We start from the raw sequence: 19,022 nt of genomic DNA, 5'->3' as shown, positions 1-19,022 counted from the left end.
CATATTTGTGGCCATTCCAAAGAAAAGTAATCGAACCAAATGTGGCAATTATGGAACAATATCATTAATATCACACACAAGTAAATTTTGCTGAAGATAATTCAAAAACAGTTGCAGCAGTATATCAACAGAGAACTGCCAGATATTCAAGCAGAATTCAGAAGAGGACGTGGAACGAGGGATATCACTGCTGATGTCGGGTGAATCTTGGTTGAAAGCACAGAATACCAGAAAGATGTTTACCTATGTTTTATCGACTATGCAAAGGCATTCGACTGTGTGGATCATAACAAATTACGGATAACATTGTGAAGAACGTGAATTCCAGAACACTTAATTGTGCTCATACAGAACCTGTACATACACTAGGAGGCAGTCAATTGAGCAGAACAAGAGATACTACATGGTTTAAAATCAGGAAATGTGTGCCTCAGGACTGTATCCTCTCACCATACTTACTCAATCTGTATGCTGAGCAAATAAACCGAGAAGCTGGACTACATGAAAAAGAATGTGGCATCAGGGTTGGAGGAAGACTCATTAACAACCTGTGATATGCAGATGATTACAACATTGCTTGCTAAAAGCCAAGAGGACTTGAAGCAATTACTGATGAAGATCAAAGACTACAGCTTCCAGTATGGATTACACATCAACATAAAGAAAGCAAAAATATTCACAACTGGACCAATAAGTAATATCTTGATAAACAGAGAAAATAATGAATTTATCAAGGATTTCATTTTACTTGGATCCACAATCAATGCCCATGGAAACAGCAGTCAAGAAATCAAACGATATATTGCATTGGGCAAATCTGCTCCAAAAGACCTCTTTAAAGTGTTGGAAAAGCAAAGATGTCACTTTAAGGACGATGGTGGACCTGATTCAAGCTATGGTATTTTCTATTGCCTCATATGCATAGGAAAGCTGGGCAATGAATAAGGAAGACCAAAGAAGAATTAAAACATTTGAATCATGCTGGTGAAGAATTTTGAATATACCATGGACTGCCAGAACAACAAACAAATCTGTAGGGGAAGAAGTACAGCCAGAATGCTCCTTAGAAGCGAGGATGCAAGAGTTCGTGTCATATACTTTGGACATGTTATCAGGAGTGACCAGTCCCTGGAGAAGGACATCATGCTTGGTGAAGTAGAGGATCAGGGAAATAGAGGAAGACCCTCAACAAGATGAATTGACACAGTGGCTGCAACAATGGGCTCAAATATAGCAAAAATTGTGAGGATGGCACAGAGCCAGACAGAGTTTTGTTCTATTGTACATAGGATTGCTATGAGTCGGAACTGACTTGATGGCACCTAACAACAACAAATGAATTATCAAAATGGTCTAATTGACCAAGACTCTCTACCACAAAGTTATTCATAGAGAGGACTTAGATCAAATACATGAGCCAGTATTTATTGTGGGACCAGCATTGGTTGTCCTAAATTGAAATATATTGTGAAACTTTATCATCACTGTTTTTAGATATATATTAGTATAATTTAAACTACTTTTTTTTAATCTAAAGGAAATTTTTGGTGGTAAAATCTTGGCAGATTTTGATATTACCTTATAAGTAACAGTGTTCGAACTACAGAACCCAAAATTTATGGGTTATTTTCCCATTTATTTTAACAAAAATTTATGCTGTGTCTAGTTACTTGATGAAGATAGTAAAATGAGTTAACTAGTTCTCCAAATATGAAGATTCGTACCTATACATTTATTTGGAAACATTACTTTAGGTAGAATAGCAATGTCAGTAAATTTAAACCCATCCTATTGCCACTGAATCGATTCTGACTCACTGTGACCCTATAGGACAGAGTAGAACTGCCCCATAGGGTTTCCAAGGCTGTATATCTTTACAGAAGCAGACTGCCACATCTTTCTCTCGCGGAGCAGCTGGTGTGTTCAAACCATCGCCCTTTATGTTAGCGGCCGAGCACTTTAACCACTGTGCTACCAGGGCTCCTTTCAGTGACCTTAGAAATGTTAATTCATTTTCTATCAGTCTCATATATTGAGTGTAGGATGGGTCCAGGGCCATTGAAATATAGTTTTCCATTTCTTACTGCCACACTTAGTATTCCTCTAAGACAAATAACTTGAAGATCATGCTTATCCAATCAGATATTTTATCTCTATTAATCAGATTTAATACATACTGCTCAAGTAGTAGTATAATCTGGAATTCCCAATCTCCTTTTTCTCTTCCTCCCACAGATTCTGAAATGAGAGATACATTTAGACAGGCTTTATATAGTGAGACTAACATTTCAACTCATGTAGTAATTTATTTGCAGGCATAGACTCTCACCACAAGGGGCTAGAAGCATAGCCCCAGTTAACGGTTTAGAGTAGAAAATATGCATCTGTTTCATACTAATCTTGCCATGTCTTCTCCTCTCCTGGCATCTTCCCATCAATTCCCTGAGCATTCAATACATTTTCATGCACCCTCCTTTAAGTAAACAAGCTTATCCCTACTCCTGCCCTATCCCCCCCTTTTTAAAATGGTGTTCTAGATAAACACACAATAGAAATATTTCTTATTCAGTGTTACTTCTCCTTTCCATTAAATCTGCTAGCATTGTAACAATATTATTTTCTACTTTTTTTTTTTTTTTTGCTTGTGAATAATGTTTCGGCCCTATTGTGGATTCATAATTGAGCTGATCTTGGAGTCACATTTTTGTTTTTCTGTAGGAAAATGCATTTCAAGTTGCAAACAATACATTTACAATTGAACTTCAGAATGTGTTCATAGATGGGGGTGAACTGATTGGCAGGATCCCTCACCCTCACAAATAAACAAACAAAAAAACAATCTGTGCTATCAAGTTCTATCACAACATTTCAAATCTACTTTGGTACGCTGGATCTAGCTACTCTTCCCTTTCCTCCATTAAAAAATAAATAAATAAGGAAGCAGGAAGAGAGAAAGCCATAATTTATAATTGTATATGTTCTTATCACTGAGCTGAATTACCCTGAACTTCAAAACCACACTCAAAAGCTCTAAAAACCCAAGGATATAACATCTGTATAGTACTTGAAATATCAGTGGGACTCAGTAACACTCTTCCCTGAGAAAATAATTAATCCTGCCTCTTACAGCTAGTCCTAGGTCATTTTATCAGGAGAAAGAAATGCTAAGGATATGAAGTTCTGTATGGCTAGAAGATGCCACTGGAGAAGTTCAAGGATGAGTCTTCATAATCAGGAAGAACAAAACGGTGATGATGAGGGCTAAGAAGTGAACTCCCTTCTGCAATAAAAGGGCCAGGGAGTGCTGTGCAGCAAAGTGTAAGTGTGCAATCCAGTGAATCAAAACATTCTGAACAAGCTATTACTCCACTGCAAATACCTGCCCCTTTGTAGCAGTGTTGGGCTGCCTCATACGTACAGCACTGCTCTGGTGACACCCACTGTTTACTCTGTGTCTTTCGCCTTATTCATAGGGACCGTCTCTCCCTCTGCTTTACCTCAGTTAAGTGTGCTCAATAAATTCATCTTTTTGACTGGCAGTGTGTGGAGGGATTCTAAATAGACTATAGTCCAGCCACAGAAGTTTTATTTGGGGCAGGCATTGTGAGCCACTTGTTCAAAAATAATCTACCATGATCTTTTTATACCTCCCCGCTACAACTCAGATTTCACCAGCAAATCACTTTTCTGGTTTAGAAAAACCAGGGCATTGTTTCCGGAAGATCAGTGTTCAAATATTCACAGGGAGTGGAGGCCTGTGGCTCTCTCATCTGTGGAGATTAGATTACTATGTCAGCTACTTGTTACGTGGAGAAACAAAGTTCAACCTCCAAAGGCTATGACAAAGGCAGGTAAATTTAAAATAGGAAGTAAAACCAGTTGTTGTGGAGTGACTCTGACTCATGGTGATACCATGTATGTCAGAGTAGAGTTGTGTTCCACAGGGTTTTCAATGGCTGATTTTTTGGAAGTAAATTACCAGGCCTTTCTTCTGAGGCACATCTCGGTGGACTCGAACCTCCAACCTTTCGGTAAACAGCCAAGAGCATCAACCATTTGCCCCACTTAGGTACTTCAAATTGAAGAGTAGGGGTGATGAAAATGAAAGGAAGAAAATCTGTGAGTATAACAGTCTTGTGACAAATAGCCTTGGGGCTAGCTTGTAATGAATCAAGCCTTTAGGGAACATCATGACAGCCTCACCTAGATTTAGATCCCCAGGGTGGAGAATGTTCCCTTATAATCCCAGCTAGGCAAGTAAAAGAATGAGGGGACAGAACAATTTTTAGATGAGTCAGGGATGACCTGAACAAGAAACAGGTTTCAAATCTGTCCCCTAACACAGGTCCAGCAAAAATATCATGGGTTTCAATTCTTTCCACCAGTAATAATTACCTAGAAATGTTGCAGACAGGTACCCAGAGCCATCTTAGCTTCATGCCTGTGTTCTTAGGGAAGGAAGGCAAGACCTCAAATCTTATGAATCCAAATCCTATGTTCTTTCTATCTCACTTGTTTGTCTCACTTAAGAAAAATTGCAAAGCTCTTTCACATACACTGTTTCCCAATCACTTTATATATACGTCTATAAAGATGTTATATATAGATGTGGGTATACAGATGTAGGTGTGGTATCAGTTAGAGTGAAGGCTATACTAGATTGACCCCAAACACAGTGACTTAAAGAAAAAAAAAAAGGATTCGTTTGTTTTCTGATACTACCTAACTGACAGGGCAGTTCTATTCCACGTGGTCATTCGGCACAACACAATGGGGAAGGAAAGAAAGCTTGCAGAAAACATATCTAATGTCTTAAATCCCAGAACAGGAAGTGAAGACTTCATTTACACTCATGCTCTACGGCTTCACTTCATTGCCAGTTAAGCTGAGAAATGTAGCCTAGCTAGGCAGCCATGTGGCCAGGTTCAATTATCTTACTTTGGAAGGATGAATAGGAAAAAAAAAAAAAAAAAAAGGATGAATAGATTTAGATAAATGATCGATAGACAGAGATTAGAGATTCAGGTTCAGATTTAGATTTGGTTGATTTTATTATATTCTTAACTTAAAGATATGCAGTTCAGGCTCATAAGGGATACATGGCTTCTCAAAAGTTTTACATCTAATGATAAATTAGGAGGTGGCACAGTGATTAAGTGCTTGGCTGCTAACTGAAAGGTTGGTGGTTCGAACCCATCAGCTGTTCCAAGGAAGAAAGATGTGACAGTCTGCTTCTGTAAAGATTTACAGGCTTGGAGACCCTATGGGGCAGTTCTACTCTGTTCTATAGGGTCACTGTGAGTCAGAATCAACCGGACAGCAATGGGTTTAGGTTAAGTGATAAATTCGAGACGCCAGCATAGACCTTCTGAGTTTGGTAGGGCTTAGGCTTAGGAGAGCTTTGAATGCCATGTACTACCATGGAAACTTTTTAGGGAGAAATGATACAATTCAACTCTATTTTAAGAAGCTGACTTATTCGCAGTGTGAAGAGTGAGTTGTAGAAAGAAGCAATGAAGGCAGGCAATGAGAAATGGTCCAAGCCAAATTCTATAGTGGCTTAACTTGAAATAGTTTGGATTAAAAGAAGACAAACACTAGAGCAGAGGTTCAGAATTTAGGCGCCATGATAGGGCAAGGGCACAAGTACCTGCATATAGCCAAGCTCAAAAGTTAAAGTAGACTTTTTCCTCCTGCCTGTCCAGGCTCTCCTTCTTGGTCTCCTTTGCCGGCTCCTCTATCACTACCCAACCCCTAAACATTGAAGTACTCCAGGGCTCAGCTCTAAACCCTCTTCTACTCTCTTTACTCTCTCTCCCAGGTTGTCTCATCTATTTCCTTAGCTTTAAATTGCACCTGTATTAGGTATCTACTGCCACAATAGGTCTACATAACAAACCACAATGGCTTTAAACAATCAACTTGATTTCACTCATAATTCTGCTGTTCTTGATTAAAGGTATACACCTGTCTAGGTGTCAGCTGGCTATAGGCTAATCTATGATGGCCTCCATGCCAATGACCAGGCACCTCAGCTCTTCTCATGGTGACAGCGAAGGGCAAGAGCAAGGCAAGCCAATCACACAAGTACTTTTACGCCTCTGTTTGCATCATGTTTGTTAACATTCCATCGGCTATTAGTGGGAGTGCACTGCAAATGTACATGCAAAAGGACATTGATACAGGGAGAGATGAAGAATTTGAAACATTTTTTAAATCATCCACAATATCTACAGGCAAAGGCTTTCAGTTTATATATCTGGCCTTGGCATTTTTTCTGAGATCTAGACATATGTATCCTGGTCCACTTGCATATCTCCGGGCATTTCAAATAGCACGTTTTAAAATTGAACTTTTGGCTTCCCCTTTTAAAGCCCACTCCTCTTCCAGCGTTCTCCTTCTCAATGATGTTTTCATTCACCCAGTTGCTCAAACCAGAAACCTGAAGCCAGGAATCCTTTTTGACACTTTTGTCTCGTTCACTCTGATTCACCAAGTCCCATTAATTCTACCTCCAAAGTATATCTTATATCTGTCTTCTTCTCTCCATCTCTCTTGTCACCCTTCTAATACAAGTTGTTTTCATCTCTCTCCTGAACATCTAAAACATCCCATTGAACTTGAAATATTTTCTCAAACTATTATCAAGTCCTGCATAGTAGGGGCCTCCATCTGTGTGTGCAGCCTCATCCTGTTGCACCCTCCTCCCCCTCACTAAGTTCCAATCTTACTGGCTTTTGTTCATTATCCACATACAACAAGCACTTTCTTACCTCAAAGCCTTGGCCATGCTGTTTCCAACAGAACATACTGAATGATAAGAACATGGACTCTGGAGCCCAGACTGCTTCTATTCGAATACCAGCTCGCCTTTTACTTGCTGAGTGATTCCGGGCAAGCCACATAACCTCTCTGTGCTTCAGTCTCTATATCAGTAAAATGAAGATAGAAATAGCACTTACATCACAGAGATATTCTGAGAATAAGTGAGTTAATGTTGCTATAGTGCAGTGCCCACAACATAGTAACCACTAAATGTGTATTTATTAGCTAAAATATGTTCTTCACTGGGAGCTCTAACTCATCCCTCAAGTCTCAAATATACTTTCCCAGACAGGCATTTCCTGATTTTCCCTCACTTCAGACACAATTGTTATTGTTGTTTGATGTCTGTTTTTTCCCGTTGCACTCCAAGCTCCACAAATGCAGAGTAGGTCTTTCTTGTTCAATACTCTATCCTTAGCACCAACAGAATGCCTTACATATGATGGATTTTAAATAAATATTTGTTGGATGAATAAGTGAATTATGTATGGTTCAAGCTGGCAACTAAATTATTATGGGTTTATGGGGGCTTCGTTTTCTCCTCTTTTTCTTTTCTAAGAACCTTGGGGAAAGAATAAGTTTTAAATTCATAACATCAAGACCAGGTTTGATCTGTTCATCTCTTAGCTTCACAGAGGAGTGAAGATGACTTACCCACTGGTTTTCTATGAAAATGGGACAAGACAGAGAAGAGAAACATGGAACCTAGTGACTATGCAAAGGCATTTGATTGTGAGAATCAACAAATTATGGATAACATAGCAAAGGATGGGAAATTCCAGAACACTTAATTGTGCTCATGAGGAACCTGTACGTAAAGAGGAAACTGTTAGAACAAAAAGTCAGGAAAGGTGTGTGTCAGGGTTGTATTTTTTCACCATACCTATTCAATCTGTATATTGAGGAAATAATCCAAGAAGCTGGACTATATGAAAGAGAATGGGACATCAGGATGGGAGGAAGACTCATTAACAACCTGCATTATGCATCTGTATTATACAGATGGCACAACCTTGGCTGCTGAAAGTGAAATGCTTGAAGCACTTACTGATGAAGATCAAAGACCACAGCCTTCAGTACGGATTACAACTCAAAATAAAGAAAACAAAAATCCTCACAACTGGACCATTAAGCGACATCATGATAAATGGAGAAAATATTGAAGTTGTGGAAGATTTCATTTTACTTGGATCTACGATCAACACTGATGGAAACAGCAGTCAAGAAATCAAAAGACCCATTGCATTGGGCAAATCTGCTGCAAAAGACCTTTTTAAAGTGTTAAAAAGCAAAGGTGTCACCTTGAAGACTAAGGTGCGCCTGATCCAAGCCATGGTGTTTTTTTTTTTTTAATTTTTTGTTGTTGTTGAACTTTAGATGAATGTTTACAGAACTAGTTTCTCATCAATTAGTTCACACATTGTTGTATGACATTGGTTAACAACCCCATGACATGTCAACACTCTCCCTTCTCAGCCCTGGGTTCTCTATTACCAGCTTTCCTGTTCCCTCCTGCCTTCCAGTCCCTGCCCCAGGGATGGTGCACCCCTTTGGTCTTGTTTTGTCCCATGGGACTGTTCAATCTTTGGCTTAAGGGTGAACCTCAGGAGTGGCTTCATTACTGAGCTGAAAGGGTGTCTGGGGGCCATACTCTCAGGGTTTCTCCAGTCTCTGTCAGGCCAGTAAGTCTGGTCTTTCTTTTTGATTTAGAATTTTGTTCTACATTTTTTTCCAGCTCTGTCGGGGGCCCTCTATTGTGATGCCTGTCAGAGTAGTCAGTGGTGGTAGCCAGGCACCATCTACTTGTACTGGACTCAGTCTGGTGGAGGCCGTGGTAGGCATGGTCCATTAGATCTTTGGACTAATCTTTCCCTTCTATGTTTAGTTTTCTTCATTCTCCCCTGCTCCTGAAGGGGTGAGACCAGTGGAGTATCCTAGATGTCTGCTCACAGGCTTTTAAGACCCCCAGATGGTACTCACCAAAGTAGAATGTAGAACATTTTCTTTATGAAGTATGTTAAACCACTTGAGCTAGATGTTCCCTGAGACTATGGTCCCCACAGCTCTCAGCCCAGCAATTTGGTCCCTCAGGGAGTTTGGGTGTGTCTATGGAGCTACCATGGCCTTGCCTTGTACAGGTTGTGCTGGCTTCCCAGTATTGTGTACTGTCTTACTCTTCAGCAAAGTTACCACTTATCTTTTGTCTATTAAGTGCTTTTCCATCCCCACCCTTCCCCTCCCTCATAACCATCAAGTATTGTTTCTTTTTGTATGTAAACCTTTTCATGAGTTTTTACAGTAGTGGTCTCATACAATATTTGTCCTTTTGTGATTGACTTATTTCACTGAGCATAATGTCCTGTGCTGAGTTCCTTTTGTTTTTGTAGATTTTGTTTTTATCAAGACTTTATGATTTTCTTCTTTATTTTTATGAGTAGGTTATAAACTTCTCTGTGGTTACTTTGAGATTTACCCTTATCTTCCTAGGTTTGAACCAGTCTATTATTTCATGGTATCACTTTGCCTTCTTCTCCATTAGAACATTGTATACCTATAACGTTTATTCCCTCTTTTATTGTTCTGATGTTGTTGTCATTTACAGATTAACCTCTCTAGTTCCCTATTGCAGTTGTTTTGGTTTTGGATAGTCCATGAGAGTTCATTTCCTACGTTGGTATCTGGCTGATACAATCCTGCATCCCAGATTCAGGCTGTGGTCTGATGTTGTTTGTTCTAATACTGAAGGACTCCCTTTAATAATTCTTTTAAGTTTGGTTTAGTTTTTACATATTCCCTTAATTTCTGTTTATCTGGAAATGTCCTAATTTCACCATCATATTTGAACTAAAGTTTTGCAGAATATACTATTCTTGGTTGGCAATTTTTTTCTTTCAAGGTTTTATATATGTCATCCCATTGTCCTCTTGCCTGCGTGGCTTCTGCTGAATAACCAGATCTTAGTCTTATTGTTTCTCCTGTGTATGTCACTTTTTGTTTTTCTCAAGCTGCTTGCAGGATTTTTTCTTTGTCTTTGGTTTTACCGAGTATGATTATGATATGTCTTGGTGTTTTTCTTTTGAAGTCTATCCTATATGGGGTTCATTGAGCTTCTTGGATGGTCAGCTTTTCATCATTCATGATATTAGGGAAGTTTTCTATCAGCAATTCTTTAATGATCCTCTTTGTGTTTTCCATTTTCTCTCCCTGTTTGGAACTCCAATCACTCACAAATTTTTGCTTTTGATTGTATCCCACATAATTCTCAGGGTTTCTTCATTTTTCTTCTTTTTCCTGATTTTTCCTCAAACAGAGTTGTATCCAATTATTTGTCTTCAATTTCACTAATTCTGTCTTCCACTATTTCAAACCTACTCCTCAGCCCCTCTATGACGCTGTCCATTTCTGAAATATTGTTGTTTATCTTTTGGATTTCTAAGTATTGTTTTTGTATGATTTCTAGTTGTGAATTTATTTTGGCATTTTGTTCCTGTATTGCTTTCCTGAATTGTTCCATTTTTTGGTCTATATTTTCCATGAATTTATCTGCCTTTTCCAAAATTTGTCTTTTTTTTTTCCTTATTTTTGTCTGCTTTTTACTTCAACTCTTGGATTGCTCTGAATATTAGAGATTTGAACTCCCTGTCAGCATCCTGTCCTGTTTTTCTATGTGTTGTGATATTGTCTGCTGTCTCTGGGACATTCAGTAGTTATTCTCTTCATTTCTTGATTGTAGATTTGCTTGTTTTGCCCTGATTTTTTCCTTTATTTGGTTTTGTTTGAGCAGGTGGGCTGTGTGTTCTTTGTTGTTTGCTCATCTGTAATCATGATACTTTTCACCTCCTTGTACAATGGGCAGGGTCAGTCATTCAGCTATGGTGCAGCAAGGCAGGTCCAGCTGAAAGGAGGGCTGGGATGGGTTCTTTGTGGCACATACTAGGGCTGACAGGGCAGGCCAGAAATCAGTGCTGAGCAGGTTCCACTAGGCCATGCCTGTGCTGCTCAGGGGTGTGGGAAAGAGGAAAGAAAAACAGGAGCCAAAAACAAACAAGCAAACACAGAAGGGGGAAAAAAAAAGAGTGCTAAGGAAGCTTGCCGTTAGAGTGGAGAGAAGAGAAACCAAGAAATGGAGAAAAGCAAAAAGAAAAAGGGAAAAAGAAAAAAATAAATAGATAAAAATTTCAAAAAGAAAAAAAGGCCCCAAGAGTCCCAGAGTATCACCAGTGGGGCTGCTAAGACCGGGGAAGTGGCTCCCAGGCTGCACAGTATAGCCTGGCTAGAGGGAATATAGATGTCACACAGCACCAGGTGCTCAGGAGACAGGAAAAGAAGGTAAGTGTAGAGAGATGAGAACTGAGGACTGAAGACAGACAGAAAGGGAAAAAGAGAGAAAAGAAAGAAAAAAAAGAAATGCCCCCAGAGATCCCACCTAGGTGGCTGCGCAGATCGGGGAGTGGCTCCTAAGCCATGCAGTGCAGCCCAGCTAGAAGGGGCTCCCAAGGTTCGAAAACAAACAAAACAGAGTAAAACAAGGAAAAAGAAGCCCCAGGGATTCCACCAGCATGGTGTCATTGGGCCAGAAGAGTGGTTCCCCAGTTAAGCATGGCTTCACAGCCTTTCAAGAAGAAGCAAAGATGGTACACGTAGCCAGGTGTTCCAGAGAAAGGAGGGGGAGGCACAGAAGAAACCAAGAGAGGGAAAGAACCTACCCCAACTCATGGACCCGGCCAGTGTGGGCAGGGCGAATCCAAGCATCCTGAGGCCAAAGCAGTTGCTTCCCAGCCAAGAGACTGCAGCTGGCGGGAAGCAGAGGAGGCCGAAGTGGGGGAGGAAAAAGGGGGGATTTAGGAAACCGTATGTGGCTCATTACCAGGTGCTCTGTCTCCTGCTGGGACCTTCCTAAAGCTACTTTCCCGTACTCCCTGTCTGCGGATGACGATGTGGGTGGGGCGAATCCAAGCAGCATGGACTCTGCACTTCCCAGCCTGCCAAGCCACTGCAGCCAGCCAGCTGGGAGAGAATGAGGGGTGGGAAAGTGTGTATCCCTGGTTACCAGGTGCTTCATCTCCTCCTGGGAGTTCCCCGAAGCTGCTTTCCCATGCTCCCTGTCTGCGATCCCTGACTGGCGGCAAGATGGCGGATCTCTACTGCCTTAGCTGATGGGACCCTCTGCACGTATCTCTCCCCTTCTCGGTCCTCTGTCAGTTTCTTAATCCATTCAGTGCTTGGCTGAGTTCTCTATCTCTTCGTTTGGCACTTCCAGTTCCAGGAATGATGTTTGTCTCTGTTTTACTTAGTTTTTCAGGTCTTTGCTGTGGAAGGACAGCGTGGTGCTTCTGTCTATGGTGCCATGTTGGCCGGAATTCCAACCATGGTGTTTTCAGTTGCCTCATATGCATGCAAAAGCTGGACGGTGAATAACGAAGACCAAAGAAGAATTGATGCCTTTGAATTGTGGTGCTGGCGAAGAATATTGAATACACCAGGCACTGCCAGAAGAACAAACAAATCTGTCTTGGAAGAAGTACAACCAGAATGCTCCTTACAATCAAGGATGGTGAGACTAGTCTCACATACTTTCTGCATGTTATCAGGAGGTATCAGTCCCTGGAGAAAGACATCATGCCTGGTAAAGTAGAGGGTCAGTGAGAAAGAGGAAGACCCGCAAGGAGATGGATTGACACAATGGCTGCAATGGTGGGCTTAAGCATAACAAGGATTGTGAGGATGGCTCAGGACCAGGCAGTGTTTTGTTCTATTGTACATATGGTCACTGTGAGTCAGAACTGACGTGACGGCACCTAACAACAAAACAGTGACAGGAGGGCCCAGGAATAATGAATTGGTAACAATTAGAGCATGTGGAGTCACCACATGACAACTCAACTAAAAAAAAAAGCTAATGGTACCAGTTATGAATTTATATATATTAACAGGACTTTGTCCTTTATAGTAAGGATGGGGAGAAAAAGGGATGGGCAAGCATAGTTTATGCTGAAGAAGCTGCTGGTGCTCTTTTTACTTCATTCACTGGATGCTGCAAACTGTTAACATACTTAGCTGCTAACTAGAAAGCTGGAGGTTCGAGTCCACCCAGAGGCACCTCGAAAGAATGTCCTGATGATCTACTTCAGAAAATCAGCCATTGAAAACGCTGTAGAGCACAGTTCTACTGACACACATGGGGTCACCATGAGTCTGAATCAACTACATGGCAAATGGTTTTGTTTTGTTTTTATCTATAGAAAAAGAAACACATCATCCTCCAGGTAACACAGCCTGAAAACTCATCGTGGTGTAAGCCAGGATTGAACCCTTTGCCACCTGGATCCTTATGTTCCTCAAGCCATATCCATTGACCCATTGCCATGGAGTCAATTTTGACCCATAATGACCCTGTAGAAAAGAGTAGGACTGCCCCATAGGGTTTCCAGGGAGCAGCTGGTGGATTCGAACTGCCTACCTTTTAGTTTGTAGCCAAGCTCTTAACCACTGCACCACCTGGGCTTCTCTATGTTGAACAGGAGTAGTGAAAGAGGACTTCATTGGCTTGTTCCTGGTCTTAGGGGTAAAGCATTTGGTTATCTTTAAATTTTTCTAGCCATGGCTGCTACCTATTCAAATTGAAAGATAGAGGTGTGATATATCTATTTGATAGGCATTTTAGATTTATTTACTCATTTCAACTCCCTAGAACCCTGTTATGCGGGTAGAATTATCCAAGATCATATAGTGAGTAGATGACAGAGCCAGGGCTTTATTATGATCTGATCGTAAGGTCGATACTCATTTAGCCAGAACGGCCTGCCTTGCAGTCTGATGCGTTTAAAGTCATTAATAAAATCTAATCCAGCAACTTCTTAAAATGTGGCCCGCAGATGTGGACATCAGAATCACTGGCAATGTTTGTTAACAAACCAGATTCCCTGGCCCCACCCAAGACCGAAGAATCAGAAGAGGAGCCAGGAATCAGTATTTTTAAAAAGTACCTTCAAGTGATTCTTTTGCAGGTAATCTATGAATGCAAATTATTTCTATACAAACTGAAGTATGAGGATCACAAGTTTAAGATACCGGCATTGTTGAAAGCCAATAGCATACTGCCTCAGCCGACTTCAACCCGGCAGGACAGCCCATAACCAAATTCTAATCTCCGAAGCGCCTCGGCGAGCAGCCGCACAACGCAACTGAGCACGCGCGGCACTGACTCTCCCTCGCGCTGGTGGCGGCTCTTTAAGACCACGCCCCCTCAGGACCGGCCGAAGCAGGGGGCGGGTCTCTCTTTAAAGACACCAAATTCCGTCTTCTCACGCAGGGGTCCAAAGCCCCGCCCCCGACACTGGGACCAATCAAACAACAGATTGCTGAAGCTCGGGGCCAATGCACAGGGCTGTTCTTAATTAGTCTCTGCAGTTTGAAACTGTCAGGTTGCTTCTAGGGTAGCAGCTGTACTCGCTGTTTTAGTGGCGACGCGGTGGGGAGACGCAGGGTGGCGTTCGGATTCTGTCCAGAGCCGGTGACGGTGGGTAGCGGCGCCCCGGGCGGGCCCCGCTTTCAGGCTAAGGTATAGGAGTGGAAGTTCAAGTTCCTTCGCCTGGGTTTCCGCTGCCGGGCTGCCATACGGAAGGGCTGGGGACGTCTTCCCGAGACGCGGGCGATTTAGCTGTTCTGGGAGTGCCTGAGGTTTTTCCACTCCAAGGCATCGGCAAAAAGGGCAGGAGTGAGGGCCTGCCCGAAGTGTAGCGGTCCTGTTTCCGCAAAGTTCTGGTAATTTAAACCGGGGGGGGGGGGGAATCATACGTAAAGCTTTATTATTTTTAAGTGAGAATTTGATGAAAACAAAAATGGATAGGAAAAGAGATTGAAGAAAACTTCTCCGTTTGCTTGCTTGCAACTGCTTTTTCCCTTTGATGTGGGGAGGGGCACACCAGCCCCTCCCCTTGCTTGCTGCTTGGACCCGGAACCGGCACAGGGGTCATCATCCTGCTGCCGGCTTGCACGTTAATTTACTCTTCCTCTGCTTCTTGGGGTTACATTTGAATTCCCAAACTCCTCTTTCCCTACCAGCCAGATAATTACCCAGATGTAATTTGATTTCTCTGGCAATAGAGAAGCACCCAAAACTTTTTATCTTCTGGTTTCCAAGACCTTGGTTTAAAGAATACCGAAAATTTAGTAAACTAATGTGCCTTTGCTACCCATGAAAGCAAGTTTCATTTTTCTCCTTTGAATCTAGAAACAGTAAGGAAAATGTAGGGTTTTCAATAAACTGTGTACCTTGTTTGTAGCAAAGCAAGATGAATGGAAGACTTAGAGCATATTTTCCAAAAGTCCAGTAGTAGTTTTGTGTCGGCAGTATCTATGTTCAGAAACTCATTTTTGATGTCTGATCATAATCTTCAGCCCTTCTTTTTTTTTTTTTTTTTTTTATCAGCACCAGCCTACCCCTACTCCTATTACCTACCCAGTCTGCAAACAAAGACTAAAGGAAGCGAATGAAAATATAAATAAACCACGTTACCACAGTAGTGGATATGAAATCAGTGAAACAGGCCTCCCTTGTTGCAGGTGTATGTGCTTATTTTATCCTTCCTAATTGGCTTAACTAAAGACAATCATGCTGAGATTTCAGTTCCTTATTATGTGTTAATACATACAAAGTCATGAGATTTCATTTCCTTATTATGTGTTAATACATACAAAGTAATGTTCATGAAATAAAATTACCTTTTAAGGTCTTCACAATCTAGCTCCAGTTTATGTTTCCATTCCAATATTGCACTCTTCCTGTATTAGCTCTTTTTACCTCAGTTTCCTCACCTCTCCGTCCTTCATCCCACTGTGCTTGAGACCTGTTCCATTTTCCACTAAAATTGCTCGGGCAAGTGTCACAGCAACTTCTTGATTGCCAAATTCAAGGGACTCTGCAATCTTCACCATCTCACTCTGATACTGCCTTCTTGAAATTGTGATTGTGCTCTCCTACTTCTCCTGTTATGACTTCTTTCTCAGTCTCTTTGCTGGCTCTTCTCTTCTCCTTTAAATGTTAGTGGTTCTGGGTTTAACCCTCTTTTCAAAGTAGTGGTCCTTAATAAATTAGGGTTATAGTTCCCTGTGAACACATATTGAAAGGTAAGGATCCTCTTCCTAGAGAGATGGCTATGTGTATTTATACTAAAAATACTGTGGGTAATTTGGGTGTAAGAACCTCAGGTTAAGAATTCTTTCTCACACTCCTTTTGTTTTAGCAGCCCTCATTATGTTGATAATTCCTCAAATTATATGGCTAATCTACACCTTCAGTACAGGACGTCTACACTGCATAACTCCAGGAAGCACCATTGGCATTTTAGCCATTGTGAATGATAGTCCTTGGAGTTGTACAGTGCATAGCCAGCGTGGCCATACACTGCATACCTACAGCTTCACCTCTGCCTCAGAAGCACCTCATACCCAGCATATCTGATATTGAAGTCATTGCCCTTCCTCTCAACATGCCTATCTTCCTACATTCCCTGCTTTGGTGAGTAGTGCTATCATCTATGTCACCCAAGCCAGAAGTCAGAAAACCATCAACAGTTCCTCCTTATAACCCCTTAACCAGTTATTGATCATGATCTTTTATTTCCACTGCCGTAACACATCTGACTCATAGTTGAACCCTCCGTCCCTTTCCCATTGCTGCCTCTTAGATTCAGGTCCTTATTTATCTCCTGGATTACTGCTGGAGGGAACACTGATATCATAGACTACTGCAGTAGGCTCCCAATATATCTCTCTTCAGTACCCCACCTCTCTAGTCTATCCTCAAAACTGCCAGATAGATCCTTCTAAAAGCCAAGCCTAATCATGTTATCAAACTTCCTAGAAGGAGCCCTGGTGGCTCAGTAATTAAGCACTCAGCTAGTAACTTAAAGGTCGGCAGTTCAAACCCACCAGTGGCTCCATGGGAGAAAAGACCCTGCAATCTGCTCCTGTAAAGATTATTGTTGTGTGTTGTCGTGTTGATTCCAACTCATAGTGACCTTGTAGGACAGAGTAGAACTTCCCTATAGGCTCTTCTAGGCTGTAATCTTTATGAGAGCATATCATGAGGTCTTTTCTCCCACAGAGCTGCTGGTGGGTTCAAACCATTCACCTTTCAGTTAGCAGCCAAGGGCTTAACAATTGTGCCACCAGTGTTCCTTCCTGCAAAGATTACAGTCTAGGATACCCTGTGAGGCAATTCTTATTTGTCATAGAGTCACTATGAATCAGAATCAACCTGACAGTACGCTGCAAGAGGTGGCACAGTTTGCACTCAACTGCTTACAGAAAGGTTGGTGGTCTGCTTTTGTTTACGAATATAGGCAAGGAAACCCTGTGGATTAGTTCTACTCGGTAACGCATGGGCTCTCCCTGAGTCGAAATCGACTTGATGGCACTAAAAACAACAACAGCAAATCCTGTTATCACTGGTTTAAAACAATTTATGTTTCAGACTGAGATCTGCTCATCATTTGGGTTTCAACTCCTGGGTCATTTGTCTTCTCTAAAAAACTTTTTCTGGCTCTTTCCCCTTCTTCACACACCTAAAGCCTCACCTCAGGAAATGACTACTCCTACTTTCCTACTTTCTACCTTTGCTGTTTTAAGGTCTAACAGCACTTTTTTTCATCAATCAGTTATTTATATTATGTATATACCTGGGCGTCATTACAAATTGTAAAGTCCTTGAGGACAAAAACTTTCTTCATCTTATATTCCTCACCGATATCTTATACATAACTGGTGTTCAGATATTTTGAACAGTCACTATTTGTCTCCTGAATAATTTGTTTACCTGTTACTAAAAGTACTTTCATTATCTTTATTTTTGAGTTAGGGCCTTCAACAATTTTTCTATACGTGTATTTGAATCTAAGAAGCTCTTAAAATAATATTCCCAAAAGGTAAGTTTATGAAATTAAGAAATTATTTTTTTAAAGCTGACTCTACATTTGAACTAATAGCAGCAGCAGCAACACCACCACCCCGATGAAAAAACACACGAATACTAATTCAGTTGTTATTTATAAATGTGCTGATTTTTTTCCTCTTATCTCACCAGTTGCAAAGGATAGAGTGCTAGTTAAACAGTTTTTGTTACATAATATGAATTAATAAATTGATGGACTATTTGATTCAGGTGATTTTAGTACTTTTATTTAGTTATCCAGTTCACACCTAAGGAATACAACCTTTCTGAACTACTGTAGTCTTCTTAGCAAAAAAGAAAGACTGGGAAATAGATCTTTAGCTGAAGGCCATATGTCAAATTATAACCATTACTGTAGAAAGAAGGGGAGAAACAGATGTTATGGACAGCCAGCACTCTGCCACACCTATCACATTCAAAGATGTATTACCCAAGCTGTTTTCTGCCCTCTGCCTGAGAGTAAAAGTCTTCAGGAGACCTCACAATCCATTGCCCCTAAACTAGCATTGTTCATTCTGATCTTAGGGGTGGGGAAGGAAGGTGGCAAATGACAGGAGTTTTGTCCATAGCCAGACCTTTGTAGGAAATACAGAGCCACTGTTTCAGCAAAAAGTGAGGGTATTCTGACCACTTCTTACCTTGCCTAGAGCACAGTTTGTGATCTCCTGATGAGGTATACCCCCATCCTTGCTGAAATCCCCACAAGGTTTTTTTTGTAATATTTGGGAGAAGAAGGGCTCTAAGCAGGGAATTTGCACAAATTGTTCCTTCTCCCTTGGTTCAGTATCTTACAGCAAAGTGCACAGCACCTAAGTTGTCACACATTGATTCAGAACAGTGATCACAGTCTTTCATTCTCAGCAGGCCCCAGTAGAGACTTTTCTTAGAAACTGCCATCTTTCTTTACCTATTCATGCATTTGTCTTGTCTCCTTGACTATAAACTCACTAATGTTAAAGACTGAGTATTTTTTCTTGCCCAGTGACTTCTGCTTATAGATGCTCAGTATGTTGAATGATTTTAACATATCACATGATGATGGTTTGTAGATTAGGATGCTGTTGTACTTACATGTATCTAGACAGCATTTTATTGTATTTTAAGTATTGAGGGAAAAAACTAAAGTTAGCTTCTACTATTTTATAGTATTTGCACAGAATGTCATCAGATGAGGAGAAATTCTCACCTCCACTTTTGCCAAATGACTCCGATCGAGGCAGTTCTGTCTCATCAGATCTTCAGG

The 19,022-nt window shown here is 41.1% G+C and overlaps 1 protein-coding gene across 13 annotated transcripts in view; it reads left to right on the top strand.

Annotated features, from left to right (window-relative positions):
* The first annotated feature begins 14,215 nt into the window (after window positions 1-14,215).
* POC5 (POC5 centriolar protein) overlaps window positions 14,216-19,022 on the top strand; it is a 39,874-nt gene continuing 35,067 nt past the window's right edge. For 2 of the 13 annotated variants that reach the window (XM_023545558.2, XM_023545556.2), the window contains exons 1-3: window positions 14,230-14,589; window positions 15,257-15,392; window positions 18,926-19,021. In XM_023545558.2, coding sequence (XP_023401326.2) covers window positions 15,357-15,392; window positions 18,926-19,021 — 132 coding nt within the window. In that variant the 5' untranslated portion in view covers window positions 14,230-14,589; window positions 15,257-15,356. The other 11 variants (XM_064273271.1, XM_023545561.2, XM_023545557.2 and 8 more) reach the window with 11 other exon arrangements.

Source organism: Loxodonta africana, chromosome 2, assembly GCF_030014295.1.
Source record: "Loxodonta africana isolate mLoxAfr1 chromosome 2, mLoxAfr1.hap2, whole genome shotgun sequence".
In the NCBI taxonomy this organism is placed as follows: Eukaryota; Metazoa; Chordata; class Mammalia; order Proboscidea; family Elephantidae; genus Loxodonta; species Loxodonta africana.
The sequence above is the reverse complement of the archived record's forward strand: the minus strand, read 5'-3'. Positions and strand labels throughout refer to the sequence as shown.